The sequence below is a fragment of the Schistocerca cancellata genome, chromosome 3 (genome assembly GCF_023864275.1).
Source record: "Schistocerca cancellata isolate TAMUIC-IGC-003103 chromosome 3, iqSchCanc2.1, whole genome shotgun sequence".
In the NCBI taxonomy this organism is placed as follows: Eukaryota; Metazoa; Arthropoda; class Insecta; order Orthoptera; family Acrididae; genus Schistocerca; species Schistocerca cancellata.
In genome coordinates, this window is record NC_064628.1 from 280,796,773 (window position 1) to 280,809,301 (window position 12,529).

The window sequence follows — 12,529 nt, forward strand, 5'->3', positions numbered from 1 at the left end:
AGAAACATAAAAGAGAGTGAAAAAAATTGTTGTTGTTGTGGTCTTCAGACCTGAGACTGGTTTGATGCAGCTCTCAATGCTACTCTATCCTGTGCAAGCTTCTTCATCTCCCAGTACCTACTTCAACCAACATCCTTCTGAATCTGCTTAGTGTATTCATCTCTTGGTCTTCCTCTACAGTTTTTACCCTTCACGCTGCCCTCCAATACTAAATTGGCGATCCCTTGATGCCTCAGAACATGTTCTACCAACCGATCCCTTCTTCTTGTCAAGTTGTGCGACAAACTCCTCTTCTCCCCAATTTTATTCAATACTTCCTCATTAGTTATGTGATCTACCCATCTAATCTTCAGCATCCTTCTGTAGCACCACATTTTGAAAGCTTCTATTCTCTTCTTGTCTAAACTATTTATTGTCCACGTTTCACTTCCATACATGGCTACACTTCATACAAATACTTTCAGAAACGACTTCCTAACACTTAAATCTATACTCGATGTTAACAAATTCCTCTTCTTCAGAAACGCTTTCCTTGCCATTGCCAGTCTACATTTTATATCTTCTCTACTTCGACCATCAGTTATTTTGCTCCCCAAATATCAAAACTCCTTAACTACTTTAAGTGTCTCATTTCCTAATCTAAATCCCTCAGCATCACCCAACTTAATTCGACTACATTCCATTATCCTCGTTTTGCTTTTGTTGATGTTCATCTTATATCCTCCTTTCAAGACACTGTCCATTCCGTTCAACTGCTCTTCTGTCTCTGACAGAATTACAATGTCATCGGCGAGCCTCAAAGTTTTTAATTCTTCTCCATGGATTTTAATACCTACTCTGAATTTTTCTTTTGTTTCCTTTACTGCTTGCTCAATATACAGATTGAATAACATCGGGGAGAGGCTACAACCCTGTCTCACTCCCTTCCCAACAACTGCTCCCCCTTCATGCCCTAAATTATAGTTGCTGAAAAGAAATGCTTAGACCTACAGAAGTTGACATAAATGTAGGCTAGGTGGGCGGCAGGAACTGAGCACATATTATAACACCAGTTGCCACCTGTGGAGTTCTGAGAGACTGGTGTCAGGACTGAGAATCCGTATGGCACTGAGTTTATGACTGTCATGCTACAGAGCATGGTAGAAAATTGTAGTGAAATGCAGGAAGACCTTCAAAGGGTTGATGCTTGGTGCAGGAGGTGGCAGTTGACCTTCTATGTAAACAGATGTAACACATTGCATGCACATAGACAGAAAGTCCCATCATTGCCTGATTACATGGTTGCAGAACAATCACTGGAAGCACTTAATTCGGTAAAATGTCTAGGAGTATGCATGCAGACTGATTTAAAGTGTACGATCACATAAAACTATTCTGCTGGAAAGGCAGACGCCAGATTGAGATTCGTTGGAAGAATCCTCAGGAAATGTTGTTTGCCAACAAAGGAGGTAGTACAAAACATCATTTGACCGATACTTGAATATTACTTGCCTATATGGGGTCTGTACCAGATAAGATTGATGAAAACTCAGAGTAGATCCAAAGAAGAGCAGTGCATTTCATTAAAGATTCATTTAGTAAACATGAAAGTGCTACAGAGATGATCAACCAGTTCCAGTGGCAGACTCTGCAAGATGGCTGTTCTGTATCACAGTGTGGTTAGTTAAAGTTCTGAGAGAGCGTCATTCCTAGAAGAATCAATTAATATATTGCTTCCTCCTAAGTATATATCTCAAAAAGACCCTGAAGATAAATTTCGAGAGGTTTGAGCCCACATGGACACTTACCAGCAATAGTTCTCTCTGCGAATCATCCACGATTTGAATTGGAAATGGGGGTGAAAAGCTATTCTAGATGTAGTGAGAAAAATGTCACACAGAATGAACCTCTATTCAGGACTAGGAGTGTTGAGAGACAAGAGGTTTACTCCTAAGGAGTGTTTTTTAAAAAAAGGGGGTCAGCAGTTCCAGGGTTGGATGTGATGGCCCAAAAAATCTGCTTTTGAACTAAGTTGGGTGGGATAATTACGTTCACTGAGGGCTTGGATGCCAAGGCTGCATGGGAGGGAATGTTTCAAGGATGGCAACTGTCAAAATGTAAGTATTGTTGTTGTTTTAACTTTAATATGAACAGAATTGTGTAACAAACCCTCAGTGAGGATGAGTTCAACATCAAAGAAAGTGGCATCCCCAGAAGTAGGACTGTGTTAAATTTAATTGGGAGAATGTATTTAGAGATTCTTTTTGTATTTAGAGATTCATTTTGGAATCTCTAATCACAATCTACCAGTTAAATTTCACATGGTCCTATTTTGACTCTTGCCACTTTTCATGATGCTGACCCTATACTCATTGAGGGTCAGCTACCCACTTCTGTTCATATTAAAGCTAAAAACATACAACAGTACTTACAGTTTCACAGTTGCCATTCTTTTTATATCAAACGTTTCCTCCCATATAGCTTAGCCATTTGATGCAAAATGTATTGTTCAGATTCAGACTCTTTACAGCAGTACACCATTCTCACCTCAGCCTCCGCAGTGCAAGATTATCCTACTAACCTAGTTTGAAAGCAGATTTTCCAGGCAGTAACATCCAATACTGGTACTGTTGATCCCTACGAAACTCAACTTCAGAGTACACATCTTGTTACTCAGTGTAACCTTGTCTGAAATGTGTTAAGTAGCTACTTCAGCAAGGCTATGACTTCCTGAAGTGAGGTCCATTCAGTTGGACACGTTCCCCACCAACTTCCCCCCCCCCCCCCCCCCCCCCCCAATCTCCTCAGTATACTAGTCAGACCACATGTTCCTTCTGCATTCATTTCCCTATCCTATGGCTCCTACCCCTGTCCCAGCTGTAAGGCGGATGCATACTCCTACAGGCCTATTGTTGTTGTTGTTGTTGTTGTGGTCTTCAGTCCTGACAGTGGTTTGATGCAGCTCTCCATGCCATACAGTAAAGCTGCATGCCCTCGGGAAAAATTACGGCTGTAGTTTCCCCTTGCTTTCAGCCATTCGCAGTACCAGCACAGCAAGGCCGTTTTGGTTAGTGTTACAAGGCCAGATCAGTCAATCATCCAGACTGTTGCCCCTGCAACTATTGAAAAGGCTGCTGGCTATCTGTATCGCTGGGATGCACGCAAGCCTCCCCACCAACAGCAAGGTCATGGTTCTTGGGGAGGGAGGGAAGGGGGGGCAGGCCTTATATCTGGCAAAAAATATGCTATCAAAGAGGGAGCCTTCTGTGAAATGACACGTCATGTACCAGTTATTATACAGGATGTGACAGGTGTAAGTGCAGATATTTTTATATGTGGTACCGTAATACGTACACATCAGTGTGTTGAATGTTGTTCCCTGCACCGAACAGCGTTCCCACAAACAGCTCACAAACTTTACAACCATGGACATAGCTGCACCTCTAAGTGGAATGTGCTTGTATAGATTGACTATTTTGCGTCCACACTTCAGCCCTTAATCTGCTGCCCAGGGGAAAATAAACATTAATGCCTTGGTCTTGTCACGTGTACTTGAAGGTACTACTCATCCTAAAAAATACCACTTGTAATATTAGTCTGCAAATGACATAAATACTGAAGCAATATTTTTCAGTACACTATCCTCAGTCACCAATAGAAAGATCTGCATTTACATCCATTAGACTCATTATAAACACTGTTCAGCCTTTTATATTGGTGTAACTACTGCCAAGTTTTCAGTTAGGATGAGTAGACATAGATAGTGTGTGTACTGGTAACACAAAATGTCCTGTCGCAGAGCATGCTCTACAGTATGGTTCTGAGCTCAGTGCCTGTTCAATGACAGTTGCCATCTGGATTCTCCCTCCTGACACTAATTTCTCAGAAGTCCAAAGGTGAGAACTGTCACTGCAAGGTGCTTGTTTGTTGCCACCCTCTTGACCTAAATTTACATTAATTTCTGCGGTCTCAGCATTTCTTTTCAGTAACTATAATTTTTCTTCACTCCCTTTTATTCCATCTCTCTTATTTTCTGATTTGTCTTTTTTTTCTCCCACTTCCCTACCTGTCTATTAGGTTTCCATTTTTACTGACTTTCACATGATTGTTTTTCAGTAATCTCTGTTTTGCTTTTACCCTATCTTCCACCAATAAGTTCTCAGGTTTTCCAATGTCTGGTGGAGGTAACAACAATTAATGTTTCCTCCTCATTCCATACAGCAAGTGTCTCCTGGCCCAGGGTTCTTGGTAACTTTTCCATGACACTCCATATTTCCTAAACCTGACAAGTCCTTTTTCTTTGTCCTTCTTTCTTTTCCTTCAACCCTTCTGCAGCTTGCACATTTCCATATCTTTTATGTGTGGTTTCTCCTGCTGCTGTTTGATGAGCCAATTTTTTTATGTTTTCATACTATATTAAATTCTAGAACTATTTAGTTTGTTATACTGATATTTTGTGTGCATCTAACTAGTAGATGTATATATAACCTTGTTTCACATAAGTGAAATTCAGTGAATGGTTTAAGTGTGAGAAAATGTTTAAAATGTTGTTTTTCGGTGTTTTGGAAGTCACTGTATCCCAGTTTGTGCAACTTTACAATAAGAGAGCTCAAATTAAGTTAGCAAGAAACAGTGTTTATTTTGACTTAAATGGTTTAAAATAGTGTGAATAATACATTCATGTTTTTAATCTGTGTCCCAGGCTTCAGTTTCTGAATCAACATGTTTCTCTTTTTGCGTTTCATATATCTGTATCTGTTATTCAAAGTTGATGCTACATACTTCCTAATGTCCTTTGCCCTAGGAGCTTTCATTAGTATGTCATCTTTAAAAGCACATTTAAGCAAACAATAATTAAAAATCTGCTTCTGTCGGAACTGAAATGTATCAGTGGCCAGACCACTTGAAGTGTTGCTTACAATCACATAATTCTTATGGCACACAGTGATTTTATATGCCATCAGTTTCCACATGCCTTGGTTGTTTGTCAGAGAAACAGGTTCTCTCAAACTGGAGAAAATGGTTTTGTAATCTTTTATCGGGGATTGCACTTCAGAGACATATATTACCAGCACTTTTGTGGATATTCTTAAGCTGCTGATTTGGTGTGTTGACACTATCATCTTTTGTTTTCTTCTGCTCAGTGTGGGTAAAATCACAGTCACAAAACGGATATGAGTGACCTTGGGTGGGGAATACATGGCAGATGTAGTTCAAACATCCACTTTAAATAAAGAATGTGAATATTTCATAATAATGTTGTTGCAGTTTTAAGCTCCAAAGGACTCTCTAAAAATGTATAACTTTCTCACAGTTTCACTTATGTAGATTTCTCTCCTACCACCACACTTGTCAAAGGAGAAAATCCTCCTTTAGTAAACAGATTGAAGTAGCACTCCTAAGTTGGGAAGCAGAAATACAATGCAAGGACAAAAAAGCTTTCTTACATAATATGTTTGCACAATCTCTGCTCTTTACCTGGAATCAAGAACAAGCCACTAAGTAGCACTACTCCATACTCTGCGATATAAATGATCATGTTTACCTGATAATGAAATACAGATGAATGAAGTTCCGGCAATTCTTCCAGATGCCGCATCTTTATTTATTCATCAATATTCATGTTGTCCTCTTCAAAGCAATCCCTGTCAGATACAATACACTTGTGCCAACACTTCTTCCAATCCTTGAAGCACTTCTCATAAGCACTTTTTGGTACAGCCTTGAGTACTTCCAGCGATGCAGTTTTTGTTTCCGCAATCATTGAAAATCTTTGTCCTTTCATAGGTCTCTTCAGTTTTGGGAACAGGAAAAAGTCGCAGTGGACCAAATCCGGTGAATATAGTGGTTGAGGCATGATTGTCGTGTTGTTTTTGGCCAAAAGAACTCTCACAAGCAATGTTGAATGAGCAGGTGCATTGTTGTGATGCAAAAGCCATTAATTATTTTTCCACAATTCCGGATGTTTTTTGCATATTGCTTCTCGCAAATGGCACATAACATTAAGGTAATACTCCTTATTGACTGTATGACCTTGAGGCATAAATTCATTATGCACTATGCCACGGTAATTTAAAAAACAAGAGCAAAATTTTGACATTTGATCGAACTTTGCGTGCTTTTTTTGGTCTTGACTCTAAGGGATGCTTCCATTGGGACGATTGGGCTTTGGTTTTGACATCTTAACCATAAACCCATGTTTTTTCACTAGTTATGACCCTTTTGAGCAAATCAGGATCATAATTGATGTCATTCAAGAGCTCCTGAGCGATGCTCATGCGACGGTTCTTCTGATCAAAATTGAGACGTTTTGGAACAAACTTTGCTGACACATGTCTCATGCTCAAGACATCTGAAAAAAATTGCATGACACGAGCTGACTGATATGCTAACATCCTCAGCAACTTCTCTTATGGTAATTTGACAATTTTCCAAAACAATTTTCTTCACAGCTTCGGTGTTATTATCTGTTGTTGACATGCTGTGGTGTCCAGATTGAGGTTCGTCATTGGCATCTTCTTGGCCATCTTGGAAGAGCTTGTACCACTTGTAAACATTTTTTTTTTTACTTAGAGCAGACTCACCATATGGCACTGTCAACATTTTAAGCACTTGATACCATTTTTCACAAAAAATTTGATGCAATCACCAAGCGCACTAAAACACGTCTAACCTTTCTATCTGTCAAAAACAAATGAAGTATGCTGTACACTTGAAACTGTGCGTATGTTTGGGACATGTGTACCAACATAACAACAACAAAAAAAAGATCGATAATCAAATGTGCCTTACTTTTTTAACAGCCTTCGTATAGTGTCAGTGTGGCAGTCAAGTTTAACATCTCCATCTGACAAATAGGCCAGTGCCAAATTCCAATATATGACGAGAAACTGTAAAGACATTTGGGATTTAACTTAAGACCTTTATTCCACCATCTCTTCTTCCTTTCCCTATAAAATGCAAGTGATGAAATACAATGAGGATTCAAATTTTGTAACTCAAGGCCGTAGTATGAGTGTAATTTGATTGTTGTCAGGTCTGATGGTCTTATGGTAAAGTACATGATAGGAAAGTGATAGGTTGCAGCAGTGCTTGATTTGTGACAATTGCCTTGATACTTCATGTTGGTTCCACTGATGGAAAAAAAAAAAAAGAAAAAAAAATCGGAAGCATAGATTCTGAGATGTGGTACAATATAACTTCATATTTTACCAGTACAGTTGTTGCATTCACACTTTTAAAATGCACAGAAAAGTGTTAAAATAATGTTTTAAGACATGTAATAAATAGTCCCCCCCCAAAGAAGTCACAGTACTGGCACCTCTTTTTATGCATATCGAGCACTGGGTTGTGGTAACGAAATCTGATTGGACCACAGAATATTTCAGTCTGCCTTTAACCTAGCCTTCACCCCTTGTGATGTGAAGATTCACCAGGGATGATTAATGGTCTGGATTCCATGTTAAACTAAATCCCATTTCCTCAGGGTAGGTTAGGTCACACAAGCCACTTAAGTGGTGTCTGGTTATTATTATTATTATTGTTATTATTTCAGTGTTGTTTGTACAAAATTTCTGGTTTTATTTGTATTTTATTCATGTAACTCCTCTGAGCAAAATTGTCTAACTCTCTGTTGTAATGTTTTTATCCTTGTATAGATTGACAATACTCAGCGTAATTGTTTCTTTTGTATATGTTACAGTGTTCTATTAGTTGATCTGGAAATGGGAAAGTTCATGTTGAATCGCACACCTGCAATGAAGCGTATGGATATGCTGCGTACATTCTATCAGCATACTGTGAGCTCTAGTGTTTCTCATGCTTTGGAGAGTTACTGGTGTTCAGAATACCATAAATGTCACTCATTGCGATCTGGTAACAACTTACTTTGTGTTATGTACTCGGCAACTGTCCCAAATGTCACCATGAGGTTAGTAGTTTATTTCTGTCGTGACAGTCTCAATAATTTTGCCTTTCTTGTTGCAACAGTATAACTTTGTGTGAAAATTTCTAGTATGTGCTGACAAAAATATTTTAGTTATCAGAGTGTTTTGTGGTTCAGGTGTTCAAGAAAAATGCACGTTTGTGATTTGCAGTATAATACATGAAACACAAGTGCTGTGATACGTATCCACAGATTTCCTGCAAAGTTAGCTTGTCACAAAGCTAACATTTTGATTTATGTTACACCTGTCATCCCAAACATGATGAGAATGACACTTATCAAAATGGAAATGTTCAACCTTTTTGATGATGTCACCTATCAGGAAACCCAAGAACTTTGTATTAGCTCAAATTACTAGGTGAGACAACAAGATCATAAGTAGTACACTGTTCAGAAATATTGGGGACTCATATGATGTACCTCACGTTGTAGAGATAAGCCTTCAGTTCACTCTGGTGGTAGAAAGATGCACCTATAAAAATGAAGATCCCACTCAGAAATTTATTAAATTAATAGTAACACACTGTCAGGCCAGCACTTAATTCCAATAGGCGCAACTACCAGTGCAGGTACAAGAAACGAATACAAATGAAACTGTTCTCTTAACTTCCATCTTTAGCATGAGAAAAGAGGAAAACTTGACAAGTTGTGGAGACTTTTTTGTTTTGGGGAAGGGCATGGGGGTGGGAACAGCAGGTCATCCCAGGCTAAGATTATGGTAACCCATGAGGTGATTTCCTTCATCCTTTAGAAAGGCTAAACATGGCAGATCAGTAAGTCAGTAAGCAATGAGCCAGTGTCAGCTTAGAAGGAAAAAAAGAAAAAAAATGAAAAGGGCAGAGAGTGGGGGTAATAATAAAGAAACATTGATGGCACTGAAGAGCATAGTAACAATAAGCAAATCAGATGAAATAAAATAGACTTCTGTATTTGGGTGGTGGGGGAGAAAATAAGGTGAATTGTGTGTGACAGGATGCCATATTGAAATCGTGAAACTATATGGAAAACAAAGCAACTCCCTTCCCGCTTTTCTGGAGTTACGCAAAGTCATACTGGCTGGGAGGATCCAGTTAACTACTGCAGTGTAGCAGGCCTTAGAGTCGTGGAGTTATACTGTAGATCTTGTTTGGCAACTGCATAGTGGATGCCTGTTCATGCAATCTGACAGTTTGGGGACGGTCAGAATGAATTCCTGAAGTAATCAGTCAGCAACAATATCTTCACATTAACAATAACATTAAATTTCCTTTGATACATCCTTATGGCCATGGATGCCACATTTACAGTGACAAGCAGTCTTTCTACCATTATACTGATGTTGCAGAGACCTATGCAGACTGACCATAACTTGTCTACATACATGGCTTCCATGTACTATCATCCTGTGCACTCAGTGCACCTCACATGCTTGACTAACCACAATATAATGATTCTTCATTACATAATGCCATATATAATTTGACCAGCTGAGTAACATTTTCCAAGAATGCTTTGACTACCACTCAGTGTGCCCTGAAATGAAGCAGATTTTCCAACTCTCCTTCGAATGTTCCAAAAGTGGTATTACACCACCCATGGAACATATGATATAGTTAGTTGGTTTTCTGTAAGCTAATCCTATGAGACAAATGGAAAATGTTTTGCTTTAACATCAGTAAAGAAATCTCATTTACTTAGAGAAAAAAAAAACAATAAACAAGATTTAAATTGGTCAGAGGAGACGGTTTTCTAGTCCAGTGTGAATAATTGAAGTATTACTGTATGTTCGTCAGGGTATGATACAACCACAGGTTGTTCAAGAAAAACAGAGGAAGTAACCAAAAAATGGAACCTATCCTCTGTAAAGTTTTCATGGCACAAGAATACATAGAGAGTTGATGAAATTTCTGTGCCTAGACCTGATGATATTCAAATGCAAAGTCCTGAACTGTGAGTGGAAAACATTTATGTCCTTTAGATATGAAACTGGGTCAGATTGTTCTCATACAAAAAACAAATAAGAATTGATATGTACACTGAAACATACAGAAGAAGAACATTGCTTGCATGTTTGCATAAAGTGCTCAAAAGAATGATCAAGCAAAAACTGTAACAGTGGTACAAAAGTAATAATTTACTTCCAGAAATGCACTTTATATTACATGTCATACCATACAAAAGTATGGTTAGTATACTTGTTTACTTGCAGCAGAAATTGATGAGCTTTGAGAACAATAAGTACATCTTTGCAATATATGTAAATACTAAAAAAGCAACACTGTGTCATTGGCCACCTTTAGACCGAAGCTACAACCACTTGCCATCTTAGAAGACTTCAGCACTGGTCTGATGTTAGTATTTGAGAGGTTGCTGATAATTTAGCTCTGTGGTATACTTCTTAGACCATGAATGACCAATAAATCAATTTTAGCCTATTACCTTTCATCACTTGTACAACAGACTTCACGATATTCACCATAAGGCAGAGATGCTGAGTCGCAGAAAGGCACAACAAAAAGAATGTCAGGAAGTTAGCCTTTGTCAAAATATCTTGTTGGCCGAAAGCTAACTTTCTGACAGTCTTTTTGTTGTGTCTTTCTGTGTCTCAGAATCACTGCTGTATGGTGAGTAGCAACTATCCTTTTCAGGATATTGTTACATTCCATCCTAGATTTTCCATTGTTATAACTTCATGATACAGTATATTTGATGGAAGTACTCACATACTACAGTTTGGTGATAATCTGGGCATGTATGCAATAGACTTATTGCCGGAGAACTGTATCAGAAAGATTCAATGCATTACATAGAGGATAAATGCTAATGGGCTTATTATCTCAGTAAACAAATTCGTAGCATTATGCTACCCATTACATGGAACAGCAACACTACTGCAGGAACATACATACTGCCAATGAAAAGCTTTGTGAAATACTAAGGATTATAGATAGATGATAAATGTAACTAGAACAAGCATATAAAAGAATAAGAATTAACAACAGCTGTTCAATAGTAAACAAACTAAGTTGCTGTATGAATTTGATGCTAGTATTGAGTGTAGAAAAAGAAGTTACACTCACCACCTTTGTTGGCATGAGTAATATCATTGTGGAGTGCACAGGGTGTATGTGATTAATGGTAAGCTGGATGGCTAATGACTGTGTAGTGCAGTTGTCCACCACCACTTCCTATTTCAGCTCTGTCATTGGTACTTTCAACCGTGTCAGAGGCAAGACTACCTGTGAAAGCTGTCCCATGATCTACCCACTTTTCTGCAAGCGTTGCACAGTATTCTACATGTTAACAACAGCTAATAAATTACTCATCTGGATGAATAGTGATTGCTGAACTGTGGCACCCATGTAAGGAACATGGTTATTCAGATAATGTGAATTGTGCTGATGAGACATGACAGTGAAGTATATTCATTCCCACAATCTCTCGGGCCTCAGTTTCCTTGTTGCTGTCCTTCACCCGTTTCTACTTCTACAGCTGTTTCACCCCATCATACCCTCTCCAAATAATCAGAATAGAATAAAATTATGGTTTTTCTGGGAAGCAACATTAATTTAATCTTTAAATACCTCTTCTGTCTTTAGGAGAAATGGAGTGCCCATCACACAAGTGTTTTTGTAAGTTCTTAAGTCATCATTGCTTGTTCTGAAGCCCATGTACATTTAAAACTGCTTCTCCGCATACCAAAATATTACAGCCATTAACTTTAACCTGGTACAAAAAAGTAACCATTCGCCATGAAACTGTGCTTTTCCTTTTCTTTGGGTACCTAAATCAAAATAATAATATTTTATTTATAAAAAGTACATTAAATAAAAAAAATTAATTTCAGATTTTCATTAATCATAGTTACCTCCTTTGCACTTGTTTCATCTTAATATTGCTCAGAAGGTAATTATTTTGGCAGTTGAAATCACCCATATCGCAAAAAGAATGGAATATCTGCTCTACACATTCATAAATCTTGCTCCAACACTTGTTTTTACATTTACATCCAGGACCACGAATTTTAGCTCCAACAGTTTCTCCTGTTTTATCAGATATGTACTCTCTGCCAGAATTTCTATGATGTTTACATTTTTCTTTTTTCCAATTGCACATATTTCTTCTTTTTTTTCTACCTTCAGGTTCTTTAGTAGGTGATACTTCGGGAGATCGGGAGACCTTTTACATTCATCAGCATCCTAAGCCAAACAAAGTATTCAGGATGAGAAAGACCAAAGCCACTTACCCCATATAATATGCTTTAATATGTTACACAAATAGCCTTATAATATTAAAATTATTACCAATAATGCAGTAATTAATAGGAGAAGTATAATTTGTTCATGATTTACACATACATATTTTAATTAGCGAGTATATAATAGTTAAAATTACGCAATAATATTTTATTCAGATACAGTCCTAAGCCTCAATGTTTTAAATGTTTAAAAAAGTAAGTATTTTCAACTTACTATGTCATTTTTAAAGATGAATATTCATCAGAGGGACAATAACTACTTCTACTGGATGACTGGATGAATAATCTTCTTCAGAACTGGCAATTTCAGTCTTGGAATCTTCTTTTTTGGTTATGCATGGAAACAGCCTCTTCTTTGCCAGCACAGT

The 12,529-nt window shown here is 37.9% G+C and overlaps 1 protein-coding gene across 1 annotated transcript in view; it reads left to right on the top strand.

Moving 5' to 3' along the window:
• The window catches only part of LOC126174945 (protein fuzzy), a 149,170-nt gene that overhangs the window by 97,326 nt on the left and 39,315 nt on the right, over positions 1-12,529 (top strand). Inside the window, exon 7 of the mRNA XM_049921402.1 lies at positions 7,682-7,909. Coding sequence (XP_049777359.1) covers positions 7,682-7,909 — 228 coding nt within the window. The remainder of the gene's footprint in view (positions 1-7,681; positions 7,910-12,529) is intronic.